Below are 20873 nucleotides of genomic sequence, written 5' to 3'. Positions count from 1 at the left end.
ATTTGGCAGCTGGTCTGAAAGGAGAGCCCCCAACGAATTATGCCTCCCAGAGCTTACACCCTTCTGTTTTCTCTTAAAAATGAGCTGCCCCGTATAATCAGTAAAGTGCAGCCGAAATGCGCCCGAAAGACTTCCCAGGCCGTGTCTGCGAGTCCTCGCGGCTCCTCCTCACCCCGCGACGGGCGAGCCGCGTGGAAGCCCAGGCCAGCTGAGGACAGAGGTGTTTGGCCAGCCCTCCCCGTGCCCGCCAGCCTGCCCAGGTGCCACACAGCGAGTGAAGAATCCCTTAAATGGTTCCAGAGCCAGTGACATCCGACTGGCAGACCTCAAATGAGAGCCACTCGCCGAATGCTGAACTCCAGCAAGCCTCAAAACCATGAAATGGGGTAATATGCTGCTATTTTAAGGCGCTACGTGTGAGCTGTTGTTTTAATACAGCAGTAGAAAACCCCGTGCAGTGAATTTTCTATAACAAGAGTGTATCATTTGATAAAAGCAATAATTTAATCTCTTTAAATAATGTGGTTTGTTTTTTTTTTAAAGATTTTGTTTATTTATTCATGAGAGACACAGGGAGAGAGGCAGAGACACAGGCAGAGGAGAAGCAGGCTCCATGTGGGGAGTGAGACTCGATCCCAGGACCCCGGGGTCACGCCCTGAGCCCAAGGCAGACGCTCAACTGCTGAGCCCCCCGGGCGTCCCTAAATAATGTTATTTTCAACATCAGTGTAGTGTCAACGCTAAAAGCATTAAGTTTCATATGTGTCTTTACGTTGTGTATTTGGTCATTTTCAACCTATAAATTAACAAGAATAATACCTTAGCTACCCTAAATCAGGGTAAGCTTATTGGATTTTATACAGATAACAAAGTACAGGGTGGTCAAGGAATTATATTCATTTGTGTGGAAATTCTCTAATCAACTCTTACAGAGAATCTCCTTTTTTCTGAGACACAGGTATAGGATTTCTCTCGACAATGACAAACAGAGCATATTGAATGCTTTTTTTTTTTTTTTTTTAACTGGACCACTCCTGTCTGGGAAATCTAAATGTGTGGTCCTCACCTCTCGGGAGTCCCATGTTCAGCCCCCGGGAACCTGGTGTGGACTGGAGCACCTGCTGTGCTCCCTCCGACACCCACAGACGCGGTGAGGAGCACAACGCGGAATGTCGTTCACCCACTGAGGCCCGTGTGTGTACTACGGGTAAAGAATTCTGGTCTGGGGGGCCCTGAGTGGCTCAGGTCATGATCTCAGGGTCCTGGGACGGGGCCCACATCGACCCCCTGCTCAGCAGTGAGTCCGCTTGTCTCCCTCTGCCCCTCCCCCACTCGTGCACATTCTCTCTCTCGAATAAATAAAACTTAAAAAAAAAAAGAATCCTGGGCTACAGCATTATTACTCCTCAAGACTCCTCAGAGTTTTCCCCCTTTGTGTTTTCTTTTTTCTTTTTCTTTTTCTTTTTCTTTTCTTTTTTTTTTTTTTTAAATTGACTTGGAGTAACTGACTAGGTGGCATTTTACGGAAACCTGGAGGATACAACTGATGCAGCCCAGATTTGGGTGGAACGTGTGGTGGACACCGAGCTGCTTCTGGGTTCTGGGTGTCCTGGTACAGACGTGGCGCAGACCTAGGACCTATTCGGGCCTTTCCTGTTTGCATCAGACCCTGTGAGACCCAGTAGTGGATAAGTGATCCTTTGTGACTCTGCTCTCAAGTGTGTCCTCAAGTTCAGCTCCTCCTACTTAGTCATAGTTCTGCATACTTTGGGCTTTATTAGTAAGAAAAGATATTTCTGAAGACAAGAAGGATGTTTCAAGTAAATAAGGAGACAGTGCACCCTTGTGATAAAATATAATCTTTACAACGCACGTTTCTCTGAAGATCAGTCTGTTTTTTGAAGAAACCTCGAATGCTTTTGACTTGAGGTTAATGGGGGATAAACATCCCAAAAGACTTAATTTTCTTTCTGTTGTAATCCCTATGAATTTTAGCAACCGGTTTTCACTGTTTCAGTTTCTAAGTAGCTCACATTTGAAGTACGTGAGAATGCAGGGGTGTTATCCAGAATTTGCCTTACATACTTGGTAATTTTAGTTTTATTTAAACTGTTCAAAAGATTGATGTTTACCTGAGCTATACATGTATTTACATTTTGTAAATATATATTACAATAGAAACCTTCTGAAGTATTCTTTGGAGGCGAACAAAAACAATTTAGAACCTGTTTCGTTTTATTTTGGATGTTTCTGGAAAAATTTGTGATTTTTTTTTTCTTTATGTATCTTGAATTGCATAGACCTGGTGGTTGGAATTGTGGCACTATTCCAAAGCACCTCCTTCTGGTTCTCTATTGCGCCACGAGAAACCACCACAAAACGTAGTAGACTAAAGCCACCGTTTGTTATTGTCCCTGATGTTCTGGGCCAAGTTGGGTGCTTTGCATGTGGGGTCTGCAACCAGGGGCTTGCAGTCAGGAGTCAGCAGGGACGCCGTGAAACGAAGGCCTGACGCCGCTGACTATCCAAGAGGGCGCGCTCTTAGGTCTGGGAGTTAGAGCACCTACAGTTAAGTTCATCTGACCTGCTCCGCACAGCAGCACAGCTCGGTGGTCTGATTGGTTGCACTCTACATGGCACTGGCTTCCAGTTAGGGAGCCGTTTAGCTCAGATAGTGGTAGAGGTTTTATTTTTATAATGTAAAACTTGAAATTATGGGCTTGATGAGTTAGAAAAGTGTTAATATCTCCATAAAGTGCAAATGCAACTACGAAGGATCTATGTGCCTCGCTCCCCCCCCCCCGCGTGCCTCCTCCCATTCGTGTACATTCTCTCTCTCTCTCTCTCTCTCTCTCTCTCTCTGAGATGAAAGCGGGTCCATCTGTGCCACCTCGTTGACGGTTTGCCGATTGGCCAGGTGTGAATCTTCGGAGCCTATCCTCAGAGATCTCTAGGGTGGCGCACAGGAATGGATGTTTGCTCCAAGTTCTACGCAGGCTTCGTTGTGCTCCCGGGTTTGGGAAGCACAGACTCAGGCAGCGTGACTTACCAGCGCCCCTGTCCCGCCAGCTCAAGTGGACCAAGCCAGTCTCCCTGAGCATTGCCTGTGTCCTTGCTTTCAGCCTTCAGCCCTCGTATCCCCTTCCTTCTCTTCACTCTCGTCTCGCACAGGCTTTCTCTTCATCAGACAAGGTCGTTCGTTCAGCGCTCATGCCTGCATGTGACATCACACATCAACAGCGATTAACACGCAGTGATCGCCTCCTACGTACGAGGCCCTACGTTAAGCGGTGAAGTAATGTAAAATCAAGAGACCCTTGTCCTCTGAGAGCCTGTGATACAGGCTGAGGCGGGCAGGATATACAGGTACTAGTCACAAGAGTTCTAGTTCCTAAATGTCAGAGCAGTCACCCTTAAAATTACTTGGGGAGTTTTTAAAATTACCAGCGTCATCACCCCAGCCCAGAGCAATTAAATCAGAATCCTTTGAGTAGGGCACAGATACAGAGATAGAAGTCAAATACTGTTAAAATGTAAATTTTCTAAATTATGTTTTTCAATATATACTTCATTTTCCAATTCTTATGCGTTGTCCTTTCTCTGAGCATTATGTTTAGCATGTAGATTTTTACTTTTCTTATTCTAGATATTCTGGATTTCCTTATTTATGAGTATATTAGCTAGAAATAAATATACTTATTTACTCTTATATTTACTCTTACTCTTTACTTTTTTTTTTTTTTTTTTTTTTTTTTTTTGGTGGGAAAAGTCACTTTATTAAACGGCCTCTGTTACAAGCCCCCCATTTCTGGACCTGCCAGATTGGCTTTGGGTAGAGGTTTCTGGTTGTCTTTCCTTCCACTTTCTCTCTCTTTGTCCATGGCTTCCTGAGATTCAGTGTCCTCAGTGGCATCTGGGGAAGAGCTGGTGGCCTTGGGGTGCTGGTCCAACTCAGGGCGGGCTGGCGGCTGGCAGAGGGCCAGGGAGTGGCCAGCCCCACAGCCCACGAGGAGTCCCCGTGACGACCGCAGAGCCTCCACGGGCTTCGGGGCCCAGACGTTGGCTTCGGAGCCATCCCCGCACATGCCATGCTCGTTCCAGCCCCAAGAGTAACACGTCCCTCCAATCACTGCCAGATTATGCTCGGAGCCACAAGAGACTACCTCAGCTGCTCCTGTTAAGCAACGCAGAGAGGAAGGCATGCTCTTCTGAGGTCCTGAGCAGGGGAAGGATGAAGATGCCAAGATGATTTTGGTAGATGCCAAGAGCAGGGGGGCAGACGGAACGCTTGGTTGGCAGAGCTAAACATCAAAACCGCAGGAGATGGATCATACATATTAGATAGATCTCATACATAGGAAACCTGTCCTGATATTAAATTTGTTTCATCTTTTGCCCTCTGCAAACAGAAATAATTTAGAGCATACTTAACCTATTGCTTATATCTCATCCTTCAAAAAAACATTTAGCATCTCTTGGCCCAAAATAAAATATACGTGTGTATATTTCAGAAAATTCGTTCTGTCATCTCTTACAACAAGTACGTGTACCCAGTTCAAACCAAGCCTTTTAGCTGCTCACTAGCATGCTCTTCTATCACCGTGAAGGTCGTAAACGTCTCCGTCTCTCCGGTGTTAGGTTCTGCTGTAGAAACACCAGACCTTACGTGGAGGCTGACGGTGGAAGTGCTGGCGTCCTGGCATCTCTGATCCCTTGGCCTAGAGCTTCAAAAGCTCCAGCCGCAAAATCCCACAAACAGTGGTGACCCAGTTAACAAGAAAAATGCTTCCTTATTCCGTGATGATAGAAACCGAGATGTGGCACAGTTGTCTGCTTTAAAAAAAAAAAAAAGTTATTTTTAATATTCAAATTGTACTTTATTTTTTTAACCACCAGAGGTCACTAAGTCCTCAGTCACATTCGGTGCATGCAGCCTAGGCTGTGGCAACACTTTCAATAGGATGACCTGGACGGGGCATGAATAGTACAGTTTTTTGTTTTTGTTTTTTGAATAGTACAGTTTTTTGCCACTCACAGGTTATGTTACAAATCACTTGACTTCATTTTTAAATTATTTATTCATTCATCCATCCATCTATTCACTCATTCATTCATTTATGGCGTGGAGAGAATCCCAAGCAGGCCACATGCCCAACGCAGAGTCTGACGCGGGGCTTGATCTCATGACGTGGCGATCATGGCCTGAGCTGAAGTTACGAGTCGGACGCTTAAGTGGTTGAGCCACCAGCCAGGCGGCCCTTCCATGGACTTTAAATGAACATAAATATTCTTGTGTGTGCCCCACGCTAACTGAAGTAGTCGCTCACCGAACGTCTGCTCCATGCCACGCGGAAAGGCTCCCTACCCTTAGGAGGGTCCAGTCACCAGGGAGGTAACTTAATGGACAATTATAATCCAATATAATATGTTCAGCCTAACTCCTTGGGTTTCGTGGCTTGATTTATGAAGCATGAGTGTGTACTATAGGCACCAATACTGTGTTAGAAAGTTCAGAATTGCTAAGAGACTCAATCTTTATTGTTCCCACCACAAAAAGAAAGATAATTATGGGGGATCCGTGGGTGGCTCAGAGGTTTAGCGCCTGCCTTTGGCCCAGGGTGTGATCCTGGAGTCCTGGGATCGAGTCCCACGTCGGGCTCCCTGCATGGAGCCTGCTTCTCCCTCTGCCGTGGCTCTGCCTCTCTCTCTCTCTCTCTGTCTCTCATGAATAGGTAAATAAAATAATTGTTTAAAAAGATAATTATGTGACACGATAAAGGTATTAGCTAACTCTAGGGTAGTAATCCTGTCGCACTATATAAATACAGCAGATGGACTTACCGATGCTGTGTCAGGTATATCTGAGAGGAGGTTTTTGGAGAAGCTGAGTGTGCACTTGGGTAGTTGGATCTGCTCCTCTGGTGACTGCAGGTTACCGGGGACGCAGACCCCTCCCCCGAGCACAGTCAGCGTCGTGTCCGTAAGAGCACCGCGGGGTAGCGCTGGGCCTGGGCGCGGCAGTGGGCTCCGTCCGTTGGTTGGTTCGGTCCGGCTCGCACCCAGCGAGGACGGCACGTCGCTCCTCCAGGAGTCGCGGTCTCCTACTCAAGTCGTACGCACGCCTCTGGCTTATTAAAGGCAACTACTAAAACTAATTTGGGCAAGAATTCCCAAATACGGTCTTTGAATGTATTGCTTTATTTTTTTACTCATTTGGAAACGGGATGGTTTGCACAGCGATTTACGTTCGGGTCTCGGGAAGGCCCAAGGCACGCACACGAGTGGAACAGCCACTTCCTCGGCTGTGGGTCTGGTGCAGACTCGAGCGTGGAGCTGTTTCCCATCAGGTTACCCAGCCCCCAGCCCTGGTATTTCTGTTGCTACAAAAGGCTTGTTTCTCTGGAGGAACCTGACGTGTGAGGCCCCCTTGGGTGTGACGGCCCGAAGCCCCCCCCCCCCCCCCCGGAGTCCCTCCTCGGATTCTGTGCTGGGCTCTTTGGTTTCACTGTTTTCCCCTCAGATCAGCCCTGCTCACCGGCGCCGTCTCTTCTCTGAAAAACAGACTTTCTTAAGGGTCGCTCCGCAGTCGAAGGCTGCAGGGGCCGTGGGGACGCACGCGGCGCTCCTGTGGGCCCACCCGGGAGGAGCGGGCTTCGCTGTGTTGTGGGCCCGGGCCCTGAGTGTCGCCGCCGCGAGGGCCGCGGTCTCCCTGGGGCGCGTGTCCCCAGCTGTCGCGTCGGCGGCCGCCGGGGGGACCTGCGGTGGCCTGAGGCCGCTTCGGGGCACCGCCGCGCTCCGGATCGTCTTCAGCAGGTGCTCGCTGGGCACTGGGAGGGGCACTGAGCGGGACGGTCCTCGGCGCTGCGGGCCCTGCCTCGGGGCTGGCGGGGTCCGGGCCGCTGGGGCAGCGTCGCGGTCCGGTCCTCCTGGTTTTGCCTGTGGCTTTGAGACACGAACTTCCTGGGGACACAGTGAGCCAAAAAAATGTTAAAGGAAAATCTCCTTGACAATTTTGTTTTTCAGAAAACTGCGGAATATATTTTCCAGAAATCAAAAGGGACCCGGGCAGATACCTGCACGCGTGTCCCGAGTCCGTGAAGAAGTGGCTGCGGCGGCTCAAGCATGCCGGGAAGGTGCTGCTGCTCATCACCAGCTCCCACAGCGACTACTGCCGGCTCCTGTGCGAGCACGTCCTCGGGTGAGCGCCACGGCCCAGCCGCTCCCGCTGCCCAAGCGCGTCGCGCCGTCCCGCCAACCCTGGGTGGCCGCCGAGGGGCCCTGGGCCGGGTGCACAGCCCGCCCGGCCACCGCCCGAGCCCGACACCTGTGCCCCAGCGGCTCTCGCCCTCCTTGGCATCCTCTTGAAGGGGCCGTAAAGCTCATGCGCGCGAGCGGGGCCCCGAGGGCAGCTCAGGGAGCTGCTGCTCCCGTGTTCATCCTCGGTTCCGCCACCCCCGCGAGTGACGCCAGGCCCCGCCTGGCCACAGCCGCACCCTAAACTGGGCCGCTGGCCCCCGGGTGCTCCTGCCCTTTCACCACGTACCGAAGTGCTGGGCGTGAGGCACGTTTCCCCTCCCAAGTGACCCGAGGCTGCCGCCCTTAGCCTCCTAGCTCCACGCTCCTCAGCGCATGTGGCGTTGGGTCGGCCGGTGGCATATCCGTCACCCCGGGATCCTCGAGGTGAATTAAGGCACGCGTCCCGGACGGCCCGCCTGGTGCCTCGTAGACCATGGAACCTGCGAGCTGCCCTGACGCCGGGCCCAGGCTGCAGCCCTCTGACCTTCTCCTTCGTCAGCATGGACAACCCAAGCTTGTGTCCCTGTCCCGGCCTCCAGCGCAGCTGAGCCCGGTAACCGCGTCCCCCCAGTGCCAGAGTCCCAGCCTTCCTTCGCCGTCCCAGGGGATCCCAGGCGGAAAAACTATGAGTCTTGTTATCTAAAAATCACCACATCCTCAGATTTCACCGATTTCCAAAATAAGGTATCTTCTCCGTATTTGAACACCCTGAAAGACGTCACTTGAGTGGATGCAATGCTAACTTCCCGTCGGATCCACGTGGTGCACAAGATTCGCCGTGACTCCAGGCTGAGGCCAGAGCTCAGGCCCCACATCTGAAGACCCAGCTCGCGAATATTCTTGTTGTTGGGGGCTCTCGAATTCCTTCACTGCGGCTGTGAGCTCAGGAGGCCTTAGCACACTTCCTGAGTTACTGTGCCCTCCCCCTCACGTTTATACTTAACGGTACATTTCAGGAAAGAATGGTCCTCCCCCGCCTTCCGTTTCCACATGTGAAATACATAGAAAGTGCGTAAAGTTCATCAAAAGACAAGAAATGGGTCCGTGGTCAGATAGGTAAAGGTTAAGTTCTGTTTTATATGGACTTTCTCTAATTCTTTAAAATCATGAAAAACATTCTTGCTTTCTTAGGAACGATTTTACAGACCTTTTTGACATCGTGATTACAAATGCACTGAAGCCTGGTTTCTTCTCCCATTTACCAAGTCAAAGACCTTTCTGGACACTTGGTGAGTTAACATTGTGCTTCTTCCTTCTCTTATTTAAGATTTGTTCTTTCAGTCACTTAACTACCCGTTGGCCGACACGTGTGTGCAGTCCCGTGTGAAACAACACGGGGGTGAGGTGGTGCCAGGTCTTCCCCCACAGGCGCACGTAAGCAGGCGCATTACGCGCGGGTGACGATGGGCCGCAGACCGTGTTACCTGTCATGACTGCCTGTTGGGATCAACCAGGAGGGCGCCTGAGGGTGCTTGACCGGGGAGGCCTGTCCAGAAAGCTCGGGAGGGAGGACTTGCCAGGCAGGACCTGGGGGTCAGGCCTTGAGAAGAGCAGAGGAAGAGTGTCACTGGCAGCGGGACACGCAAACGCACACGCCCGGGTGGCGGTGGTTTAGGCGAGTTCCAGTGACAGAGGATGCTGGTGATTCGGGGGGAGGGGGCAGCCCCATATGTGGATGCGGGTTGGAATTTTATTCCACGAGCTACGTGAAGCTCTTCGGTTGAGGTGTAAGCGTAAGGCGGAGAGCTCTGGCTGCGGGGCGGGAACGGGGCGGGCGCAAGGACAGAGGAGGAGGGAGGGCAGACGCCCCGACCGAGGCTGTGCTGCTTCGTGTGAGGAGCGAGTACCGGAGGCAACATCGTGGGGCACGTGGTGGAGATGGAACACCAGGACTCGGTGGTGTCCTCAGAACCGGAGGATGAAGAGAAGAACCAAAAATGACTTGGGGATTTTTCTGTTTTTCTGAATTGAGCAAATGGGTGAATGGTGGTTCCGTCTACAGCCGTGAGGGAAAATACAGAGCGAGAGGTTTTCTAGGGTTGGGGTTTAAGCTATTAAGAAATCATTTTTTGACATATTAATCTTGAAATGCCCAGGAGTTACTCACCTGGGGACTAACAATTAGGAAATTGTATAGAGGAGGGCAGCCCGGGTGGTGCAGCGGTTTAGCACCGCCTTCAGCCCGGGGTGTGATCCTGGAGACCCGGGATCGAGCCCCGCGTCGGGCTCCCTGCATGGAGCCTGCTTCTCCCTCTGCCTGGGTCTCTGTCTCTCTCTCTTTCTCCCTTTGTGTCTCTCATGAATAAATAAACAAAATCTCTTAAAAAGAAAAAAGTGTATAGATGAGCATGGAGTCTAAGGGAACAGCTTTAGGCTCGAGGTATAAATTTGGGAAAGTCCTCTTGATGCTCACGGGATGCTTTAAAGCCGCGGGGCTTGTGTGAGGTCACATGCGGAGAGAATGATGGGGGTAGAAGCCAGACTGCAGATGGTACTTCTGCATAATAGATTTTAAACAGGTCATCCTCTGTCTCTTGATACTTTTCAAGTAAACAGATATAGTGCGAAAAATGCAGTAAAAGTTAATGCATTTGTGGTCTCCAATATGGTAAAAATAAATTTGGTATATTTTTAATGTGCATGGTTTTCCATTACCGGTATGTGTGTGAAATTTTAGTAAAAATCTCTGTGGAACATGGGGCGCCTGGCTGGCTCGGTCCATGGAGCATGTGACTCTCAGTCGCGGAGCTTAAGAGTTGGAGCTCCAAACTGGGTGTAGAGATTACTTGAAAATAAGATCTTAAAAAAAAAACCTCTAAAAACAAAAAAATAAAAAAATAAAAAATAAAAAAAAACCCTCTGTGGGGTAGCGTCAGTACTACTCCAGATAGAGAACAGGTGTAGATTTTCTCATCGCTCTGTCCTTTTCTCCTAGACCAGATTCTCTTTAGCACTTCTGGGGCTTGGAGCCACATACTTGTTCGTTAGTGGAGGTAGGAGGTGCTGTCCCGTGTGTTAGGGCGACTTGGCAGCATCACTAGCCTCTAATCACTCGATGCCAGTAGCATCCCGCATTCCAAGTCGTAAAATCCAAAAATGTCTACAGACACTGCCAGATTTGCTCTGGCGAGCAAAGTTGGCACAGTTGGGAACGGCTGTACCAGACCGTTGTCATTGACGTATATGCAAATTCTCGTATCTTCAGTTTAAAAAAAAAAAACCATAAAATATGCCCTGATCCTACCTTGTCTTCTGGCTAAAACCTCAATTCTCTGAGTACCTCCACAGCTCAAATTCTAGAAAGAGTTGTCTACACTCGCTGGTTCCACTTCCTCCAGGGACCTCTTCAGACCCTGTACACCTGCCACTGGCCACTGTGTGTTGTGTCTTCGTTCCTTGACTGCACAGAACTGCCCCCCCCAAACCTCCCGGCCCTTTGCCCCTCCCCACCCCACATGCTCTGCATCGTCTGGTTGAAGCTGCGTCTCTGCGCTCTGCTCAGAGTATGTGGGATCTCGTGCTTTTCCTGGGGATGATGGCCACGCTGGCCTCTGGGGTCTCACATCCAGGAATGATTAGAAGATCTCTAAGGTGCTTTCCAGCTCTAACTTCCTGGGCCTCCGATTTAAAATATTCCTGTGGACGATGCAACGACTCCTGCAATTTGTGGAGTTAACGCAAACGTGAGGGCAGTAAGGTTGAGGGGGGGGGGGGCGGGCTAAAGAATGTCCGGTTCCTGATGGGTTCCTGACGGGTTCCTGACGGGTTCCTGACGTTCCTGGTGCTTGTTTTGCTGCTGGTGCTGCTTCCTCGGCCATCGGTCTGCTTCAGTCCCCACTGCCCGTCCCCCTCCACCTCTCTCTCTACTAAAATATTCGGTGGCGGTCGCAGTGGGATATTCATTGTGCTCAAGATCAATACAAAGTAAGTCATTAAAGCTATTTTCATACAAATGCAACCAGTTAAATCGTGGCTGTGAGTAAAAGCGTCAACACAGTTTCAGCCTCTAAATCATGGGATTTTCTAAGGATTGTGAACTACAGCAAAGGAGAACCTTGCTCTCCTGTTGAATCCACTGGTCACCCAGAGGGCGAGGCCTCCGCCTGTCGCGCTCATTCACTCCGCCCACGAGGACCCGACGGGCCTGGCGCAGTCCTGTCAGCTGCAGCACAGTGGACGGCATTAAACGGGTATTTTCCGGGCTTCACACCAGTTTCTCAGACAGACTTTCCCTCAGCATGAGTGTCCAGGTGCACGACGTCTCGCCGTCGGTGCGCAGTTTGGAGCCAACATCCGTCAAGTCGCCCTCCTGAGGGCTCCTGCAGCCTCCCCTGTGCCGCCTCCCTCAGCTCCCCGGGGGGCCACCCCCGGCCTGGCCTGCGCTGCTCCTGCGCCCCCTACAACCTTCTTCCCCCCAGACCTCTCTCCCCACCACCTCTGCCCCCACCCCATGACCTCTCTTCCCCTAAGATCTCCCCCCAGACCTCTGCCCCATGACCTCTCCCCCCACCTTCCCCCTTCCCCTGTGACCTCTCCCCCCATGACCTCTACCCCCCAGACCTCTGCCCCCGTGACCTCTACCCCCATGACCCCTCTACCCCCAGGATCTCCCCCCGACCTCTGCCCCCGTGACCCCTCTCCTAGGGCGTCCTCCCGCCCCCCTCCCACACACCGGGCCTGCGCAGTATTGGGCTCAGCTCGTCTCCTTCCCGCACCTGCTGCCCGCCCACCGTGGCCGACCCCTCGCGCACCTGCGCCTCCTGCCCTTTCCCACCCGGATGCTGTGCGAGCCGCAGCTGCCTCACGCCTGCCCCCCCCAGCTCCTTGACTCCGTCCCCTCCTTCCCTGTGTCTCATGCCCACGGCCCCTGCGCACTTGGCCCCGATTTCCATCTCCACGTCCTTTAAATCCGTTCTCCGTGACTCCCTGCCTGGCGGACAGTGTGGCTGGGCACACGGGCCTCTTGGGGGCCCACCTGGGTCACCCACCCAGGCTGCCCCCCCCCCCCCCCCCCGTCCGGGCCACCTCCAGGCCATCCTCGCCCAGCGAGCACCTGCCGTTCTCCTGGCGGTTTCCGTCGCCGCTCTCCGTCCACATCAGTGTTTTCTCCGACCTCAGCGCACGCTCACCCCGGCCGGGGCCCTTTTGTTAACATTTTATTTCTTAGAGAGAGAGAGAGAGAGAGCAAGTGAGCAGGAGCAGGGGAAGCGGGACGAGCGGGTCGCCCTGTCGGGGCCCATCCCAGGACCCCGGGATCAGGACCTGAGCCCCAGCAGACGCTTGACCCCGCCGGACTGCGAGGACTCTCTCATGTTTCTAACCTTTCCTGGTCACAGCTCCAGATCGGCGACGTCGCGCGTCTCCAGTAGGGACTGTTGATTAGACTGAAGACGCATCTGTCTTAACAGCTCAGCAGATTGCAGTGTATCAGCTAGTTTCAAAGAAGTGAAATTGCGGGACTGCGTGCCAGTGTTCACTTAAACGGGAGGACTCGTGGGTGCTGTGTTACCTGCCACGACTGCTGTCGCCACAGAGTGCACCCCCCTCAGTTCCGGGGGCTGGGAATCTGAGGTCAAGGTGTCGCAGGATGGTTTCTCGGAGGCCTCTCAGCTTGTAGACGTGCATCTTCTCCCTGTTATCGTCGCACAGTCTTTCTTCTGTGGCCTTTTCTTTTTTATATAAAGATTTAATTCATTAGAGGGACCCCAGCGGTTGAGCGTCTGCCTTCCGCCCAGGGCGTGACCCCGGGGCCGCGGGATCAAGTCCCGCATCGGGCTCCCCACAGGGAGCCTGCTTCTCCCTCGGCCTGGGTCTCTCCCTCTCTCCGTGTCTCTCATGAATAAGTAAATAAAATCTTAAAAAAAAAAAAAAGAAATAGACGATTGTCCCACTCTATTTTCAGAAAACGACGAGGAGCAGGAGGCACTACCGTCTCTTGAGAAGCCTGGCTGGTACTCCCAAGGGAACGCCGTCCACCTGTACGAGCTTCTGAAGAAAATGACTGGCAGGAACGAGCCCAAGGTAGTGTGTGGTGCGGGGCGTCCGCGGCCGCCGCACACCGCCCCGTGATGCGCCCGCGGCTCTGACCGCGCGGCCTCGGTTCCCACGGGGAAATCCCGTGCCGCCGCCTGCCTTCTGCTTAGATGCGCCGTTGCTCTGCTGCTCTAGACGGGGCCTGTGTCCCAAACAGAGAAGAGCAGAGGTTCCAAGCGGGGCGCCCCAGTTCTGGGGGATAAGCTGGGTTAGAGTGTAGGACACTGAGGAATAAGATTCTGCTAACAGCTCAGCAGACAAGTTTTATGTGCAAAACCATTAACTGAAATCAGGCCAGAGACAAGCCTGAAGAGACGCTTGCTCTCCGTACCCTGGTCGCATTGTTGCTGTCGGCCCCGGGGCCGTTCTTAGGGCAAGGACGCTTTGTTCTAAAAATGTTTTCTGGACAGATCAGTGGGTACCGATAGTGCCCCTCGTCCCCCATTGCCACAGCCCCCTGGGAACCCTTAGGGGTTTATGGAGCATCCTGACGTGGAGGTTCTGGTTTTATTCCTTTAACCTCATTAAATGCAAATTGAGGGATATGGATTAGATGGGGGGGAGCCTCCCAGGTCCACTTGCCCAGCGCCCCATCAGCGATTCTGCTTCGGCAGGTCTGGGCAGGTCCCAGAAACCCTTGGAAAAGCGGCCGTGGTGTGCGCTCCTGCTAATCTGACCAACCGTAACAAGTCATCTCATCCTCCACCAGTTCTTCAGATTCTAAGGGCAGGCCTACCTGGAAACACGTGGACTCTGACTTCTTCAGAAAATGGAATAAAATCAGTTAGCCTTTGCCTCTCTTCTGCCTGCAAATGCATTGTGTAATGTCCTAAAGGGGCAAAGTTGAGGCAAGTTGACCAAGGTCACCTATGATGCTGTTCAAGGACGTTTAAGGTGTTTATGGAACTTTTGTCCTACTCTGAGAGCTGGTGAGGAATTTTTTTCTGCTTCACTGAAGCAACCGCTTTCTTTCACGGTTCTCACGCCCCAAACAGAATTTGCTGTCTGACTTACAGGTCGTTTACTTTGGTGACAGCATGCACTCAGACATCTTCCCAGCCCGTCATTATAGTAACTGGGAGACAGTCCTCATCCTGGAAGAGCTCAGAGGGGACAGAGACGGGAAGTCTGAAGAGTCCGAGCCTCTAGAGAAGAAAGGAAAATATGAGGTAAGGGTTTCTTTGAGCTCTTTCCTGGAAAGAAAAACCTTTCTGTTTGACATATCGTAAAAAGTACTTGTTTGTGCAGAGTGATGAAATCTCTTGGCCCCTTGCTGATCTTCTTGATATCTCAGCTCTATTGTTGATCTTGTTGATAATTTTTAAAATAATGCCAAGGTGACCCCGACCATCGGTCTTCCCAGCCCTCTGCTTTCGTCCGGTGCTATGACACCATGGGTCCTTTTTGGCTAATGCTGAGGCAGCCAGATCCCGACTCTTTATACTCGTACCCTATGTCTCTTTTGCTTGGCCATGGAAGGTACTCTCCTCTTTCCTTATGAATTTAAGTCAAAAAATTGGTAGCTCCTTTAGAATTGCTCCAAGAATAAAATCTGGGTGAAGACTTGAGGTAAAGAAAAGTAAAATATGTCATAAATCTAGAAAGGGAGAATAGTATATAAAAGCAAAAAATTAAAAAAAAAAGCAAAAAATTAGAAAAGAAGGAAGATCAGAAAATAATATGCATTTGTCTAAATTCACCCCAGTGGAACAGTTGTAAAGAAGGAAAAACTCAAAAAAGAAAAAAGAAAAAATAAAGAAATGAGCCATTAAACCACACAAGACGTGGAGGACCCTAAAGTGCATAGTACTGAGTGAAAGAAGGCAATCCAAAAAGGCTGTGTATTTTATGATCGCAGCTACATGACTTTCTAGAAAAGGTAAAACTACAAGAAAGTAAAAAGACCAGTGGGACCAGGGGTTCAGGAGGAGGAAGGGAGGTGATTACATGGAGCATTAGGGATTTTTATGATGGTAAAACTCCTCTGTATGACATTGTAATGGTGGGAACATGACATTATGCATTTGTCAGAGCCCAGAGAACTATGGAACATAAAGTGTTAGCCCTGATGTAAACTACAGACTTTCACTAATAATAAGGTTTTAAGAATGGTTAATTAGTGAGCAATAAATGTGCCACATCAATTAATGCAAAATGTTATTAATAGGAGAGACAGTGCGGAGAAGGGGAGGCAGACAGATGTAGGAGAACTCTCTGTACTATCTGCTCTATTTATCTGTAAACCTAAAATCTATTAAAAAATAATAACTATAAGTAAACCCAGTAAAATGTTAGAATAAGGGATTCAGGTTTTTATGTGGTTTCCATTGAGTAGGATTTAGCCTTCATTATGATGTTGGAAGTTCTTTGGACTATTTGACTTAAGACCTTTAAAACAGTCTTTTTTTTTTTTTTTTTTAAAGATTTAATTTATTTATTTGTGAGAGACACGGGGCAGGGGTGGGGGGAAGGGCAGAGAGAGAGGTAGAGACACGGGCAGAGGGAGAAGCAGCCTCCACGCAGGGAGCCCGACGCGGGACTCGATCCCAGGACCCTGGGCCGACGGCGGAGCTGAACCGCTGAGCCCCCCCGGGCTGCCCGTCTTTAAAACATCTGGTAGGCCTCTACCCTGAGCGACCTTGGAGAAGGTTTTCACTAAAGAGAAGTTAGGAGATTGGGTTTGTTCAGTAGCCCTCCCCCACGGATCCCTTTCCTCCTGTTAATTAGCCACAAGCCCACGAACAGGGTTCATAACTGGTTTTTCGACATGATCGAAAAGGACCTGGTCAGTCCACAGCTGGAAAATGCTATTTCCTAAGAAGCTCGAGGTACTGTTCCCCTCCATCAAGCTCTGCCTCCCCAGCCCACCCTGCTGCACTGAACGTGGGTGAGGAAGCAAGGAGAGGGAGGGGTTGGCCGAGTGACAGGATCAGAGTAAAGCCCCGAGAAGGTTCCGGTTTAGCCCTGAACTCTTCTCCAGCTCGTAGTGTTAAGCAGAGTTGTGGGAGATGGACTCCCCTGGCCTGCAGGGTCTGGGGCAGGTGCTTTGCCGCCGGATTCCTAGCTTTGGGCCGACACTTCACGTTGAAAAAGCAAAACCTCCCCAAGCCACTTGACTCCAGGGCCACCCCGGTCAGCCTGCCCGCCACCGTGTCGCCACCGTGTCTCGCGTGTTTGTATCGATGGGCGCGTCCTCAGCAGGGGCCGCAGGCCAACCTAGTTTTCTCTAGATGGAGGGGAAGCCTCTAGGAGACACCTTTCTGTTTATATTTAAAGGCAGCTTAAAAAGTTTAAAACAATTGGGTGAGGTTTTTTTTTTTTTTTTAATCTCGTAACACAAACTAGGACCACAAATTCTCTCACCAGCCTGCTCTCGTGGTTAAGCTCGTCTGCTTTCCTCCACCCGGACGCTTCTCAGCGCATCAAAGCTTGGTGTAGGCACCGCATGTCCTGAGAATTCAGATTCTTTCCTGCTGTTTCTGGTTGGCTGTATTCAGCTAAAGTGAACTTTTAACGGTATAATTTGAAAACAGATCAACCAGATCACTTCAGGATTAATGTACTCATTGAACAAAAACATTTACATTTACTACATTCTGTAGAGATTAGCATTTTGTCTCACTTAGGCTTGAATTCAATTTTTCAGATATTTCCAGTAATTTCACCCTGCGTAAAACCATCTGGAATGTAAAGATTACTTTCCACTTCCCTTCGTTTGTGACAGGAAGCTCAAGATAAGGGCAGAGAACATCTCAAATGGTACTTGAAAGGCTTATATAAGAGATTGTTTTCTAAAATCCTCCTGCTTTTGTCTGTTGATTATCCACTCAACTTTACTGGAGCATAACAGATAAGCAAAAATGGCCCGTTTTAATGATTAAAGTAAACCTAGTTAAGGAGACTAAGAAAGACTAATTTGTTTTTATTGATCTTTGTTTGGGGAAATAAATCAAAAGTCACTTCATTAATCTTGTAATTACTTGGACAGACTTAAATTTCATAAGATTAGCCTCCAAAAGGAGCTCTCCTCTGTCGCTTCCTTCATCACTGTTCTCATCTGTTTCTTCATTTTAAATCAAAACAAATAAAAATGTATTCTTTACCTTTTTAGAATAACACATTATGAAATTTAGGTGCCAAAATAATTCATTTTAATGATGAGAATTCTCAGCACACAAGAAAGGGCCAGCCTTTTATTAGAGAAAGGCTACCCAATAAAACCCAGTGAGGACATAATCTGTAATGGAAAAATGTAATGGGGAAAAAGCCATACTTAATGGAAACACATGCTCTTTAAAGTTCTGAGCTAGACAAAGGTATCTGTTATTAATTATATTGTGTAACACAGAAATGACCGACACCACAAGAAAAAGAACTATGGAATCAGGGTTAGAAAACGCCAGATGTGGTTATTTCAGAGTCATATGGTAATTAGCATAGACCACCAGAGGGAATCAACAATTAGGATGAAGAGGAGAGCTCTGAAAATGCTGGGTTCACATCAGCAATCAGAAATCAATAGTTGGGGCGCCTGGGGGCTCAGTCAGGTGGGTGTCCGACTCCTGATTTCAGCTGAGGTCATGACCTCAGGGTCGTGAGGTGGAGCCCGGCGTCAGGCCCCCACCTGGGTGTGGAGGTGCTTCAGTCTCCCTCTCCCCCTGCCCCTCCCTGCTTACCCTGTCTCCCTCTTAAAAAGAAAAACAATAGCTTTTCTCTGTGCCACCGGTAAGCACTTAAAAATGTGATGAGAAATAAATCATTTACAAAAGCAAAGAAAATAAATCACTGTATCACCGTCTAGGAATTAATTTAATACATCTCATGAGACCTTGACAGAGAAGTTTTTAGGTCTCTATTACAGATTCTGAACGGGTAAAAGGAATCAAAAGTACAAATCTCTAGTTATAAAATAAATGAGTCTTGGCAACTTAATGGTAACAATAGTTAATAATACTATACTTCATAATTGAGCGCTGCTAGGAGAGTAGATTTTTAAAGTTCCAACCATAAGAAAAAAATTATAATTTTTATATAATGGCAGATGTTAACTAGACTCACTGTGATCATTTTGCAATATGTAGAAATATCAAATTATGTTGTTCTGCACCTAAAACTAATATGTCAAATATACCTTAATTAAAAGATTCTAAATACAAATGGAAAAGTGGAGAGATAGACCATATTTTAAGATAATACTGATACCTATTTTCCTCAGATTTATTTATAAGGCAACGTAATGTTAGAATCCCAGAAGATTTTGTTGGACCTTTGCAAATTGATCTTGCGTTTAGGCAAAACCTGAAGGCCCACAAATAGCTAAGGTAATCTTGTAAAAAAGGGTAATAAAGGGGAGGAATCTCACCCTATTAGATAACTAACCATGTTAGGAAGCTACAGTAATTTCTTAGTACAGTACTAATAACAAAATAGATACAAAGGTCAATGCGGGGAAGAAAAAGAACCGAGACGTAGGAGCCTGTATCACATCGCAAGTCACCGTGTGAGTGTGGTGCGTGATGGAGGATCATCAATCAGCCGGAAAAGGTAGTCTAGTAAGTGGCACTAAGTGGTCCCAATATATGGAGAAAAATGAGTCCCTTTTCCCCCTTATATAAATTCTAAATGGATTATAGACCTGAATATAAGAAATGTATCTCTAAAATTAATTGAAGAAAATCATGCGGATATTTTTTGGCCTTAGGGTGGGGAAGAATTTCTCAAGTTCAAATCCAAATGAGCAACAATAAGTACCAAAAATGATGACTTTGTATCAGTAGTAAATATTTTTGTTCAGGGCACCTGGATGTGTTAAGCAGGTGGGTCCTCCCCTGTATGGATACGCCCCTGTGAAATCTCCGGCACCGCAGTCGGGCTACGATCTGGAGCTGTGTGTGCGGCGCCTGCACGTACACGTCTTCCCGAGCCCTGCTCAGATTCTCATCACAGGTGCCAAACGTCAGAGCTTGTCGGTGAGCAGGGAGATGCGGAGTAAGACTGTTCAGTCCTAAGCGGCCGGTCTAGGGACACCTGCGGGGCTCAGGGCTTGAGCGGCTCCCTTGGGCCCGGGGCGTGACCCTGGGGTCCCGGGATGGAGTCCCACGTCGGGCTCCCTGCATGGAGCCTGCTTCTCCCTCCGCCTGGGTCTCTGCCTCTCTCATGAATAGATAAATAAAACCTTAAAAAAAAAAAAAATCCAGCCTCACAGCGTCGTCGGGATCGGTGTGTGCACGCGCCGGTTTCCACCCCGCAGCCCCCACGGCCCGACCCCTCCCGGCAGCGGCCCCGGCGCGAAGGCCCAGGAAGGCGCGGGCGACGCCGCTGCCCCACGCGGGCCCCGCAGAGCAGGCGACGGGCTGCGGCCGCACCAAGGTGACAAGGCCCGACCCCCCGCAGTCCCTGGTCTGTCGAAGGGGAGACGTTGGGGCGCCTGGAGGCCGGACGGCCGAGCAGCTGCCTGTGGCTCCGGCGCCATCGGGCCTGGCCCTCCCCGCTCGTGTTTTCTCTCTCGCTCCCCCTCCCTCGATAAATAAATGTTTCTTAGAAAAATGAAAAGTAAAAAAAAAAAAAAAAAGAAAAAGAAAAAAGAAAAATGAAAAGTCCACGGTACGATAAAGATAACGAGCCGAGCAGTAGGTCAGGGGCAAGCCGCGGAAACGGGGCGGAGCTGATCTAACGGGGCGGGAGGTCGGGGACGGCGTCCAGATGGCAGCGAGGCCAGACCCGGAGGGTGAGAAGGCCCCAAACAAAACTGGGCAGGATACTTCTTTTTTCTTTTTTCTATTTTTTCTTTTTTTGTAGGGAGAGAGCAGCAGCTGGGGGGAAGGGGCAGAGGGAGGAGAGAGAGGACCTGAAGCAGAGCCCCACGGGGCTCGATCTCAGACCTTGAGACCATGACCTGAGCCCAACCCCAGAGTCAGATGCTTCACCCCGAGCCACCCAGGTGCCCCCGGGGAAGGATCCTTCTACCGGGGAGGAAAGAACCTCTAGCTCTGTTTTCCTCTCTATAGAGTATACGGTCTGAAATTCCTACAGTTTTTCTATTTTGATTAACTTAACGAGGGAAAAACTGGTGACATTGGAAATTAATGATAGTTTTCATTGTTCTGTTCTCTTGTTTCAGGGACCAAAGGCAAAGCCTCTAAATACATTATCTAAGAAGTGGGGCTCCTTTTTTATTGATTCAGTGCCGGGACTGGAAAACACAGAAGACTCATTGGTCCACACCTGGTCTTGTAAGAGAATCAGTACTTACAGCACGATCGCAATTCCAAGTATTGAAGCAATAGCAGGTAAGCAGGAAAACACTTAGGAACTTTCGCTGTTACACAGCAATGATGTAAAGGCTAGAATTCTTGCCTTTCAAACAAGAAAATCTTCCCATGGCATTTGTTTTTCTTGAGATACACCTAGGTCACGGCAACCTGGGTAGTTAGGACCTGCCTGTCTCCCGGAGCCAACTACAGACTACAAAAGCTGGGCCTCCTTTTTTTTTTTTTTTTTTAAGTCTGCTTGGAGTCCTAGGATAAAAGGAAAAATTACCAGGA

General features: G+C 49.6%; 1 protein-coding gene across 2 annotated transcripts in view; it reads left to right on the top strand.

Annotated features, from left to right (window-relative positions):
• Positions 1 to 20873, top strand: part of NT5DC1 (5'-nucleotidase domain containing 1) — a 114241-nt gene that overhangs the window by 87531 nt on the left and 5837 nt on the right. For both annotated transcript variants that reach the window (XM_041756279.1, XM_041756276.1), the window contains exons 7-11: positions 7024 to 7198; positions 8428 to 8525; positions 13199 to 13317; positions 14346 to 14498; positions 20450 to 20618. In XM_041756279.1, coding sequence (XP_041612213.1) covers positions 7024 to 7198; positions 8428 to 8525; positions 13199 to 13317; positions 14346 to 14498; positions 20450 to 20618 — 714 coding nt within the window. The remainder of the gene's footprint in view (positions 1 to 7023; positions 7199 to 8427; positions 8526 to 13198; positions 13318 to 14345; positions 14499 to 20449; positions 20619 to 20873) is intronic.

Source organism: Vulpes lagopus, chromosome 1, assembly GCF_018345385.1.
Source record: "Vulpes lagopus strain Blue_001 chromosome 1, ASM1834538v1, whole genome shotgun sequence".
NCBI classification, from domain to species: Eukaryota; Metazoa; Chordata; class Mammalia; order Carnivora; family Canidae; genus Vulpes; species Vulpes lagopus.
Note: the sequence above shows the minus strand (reverse complement) of the source record. Positions and strands in the feature narration are given on the sequence as shown.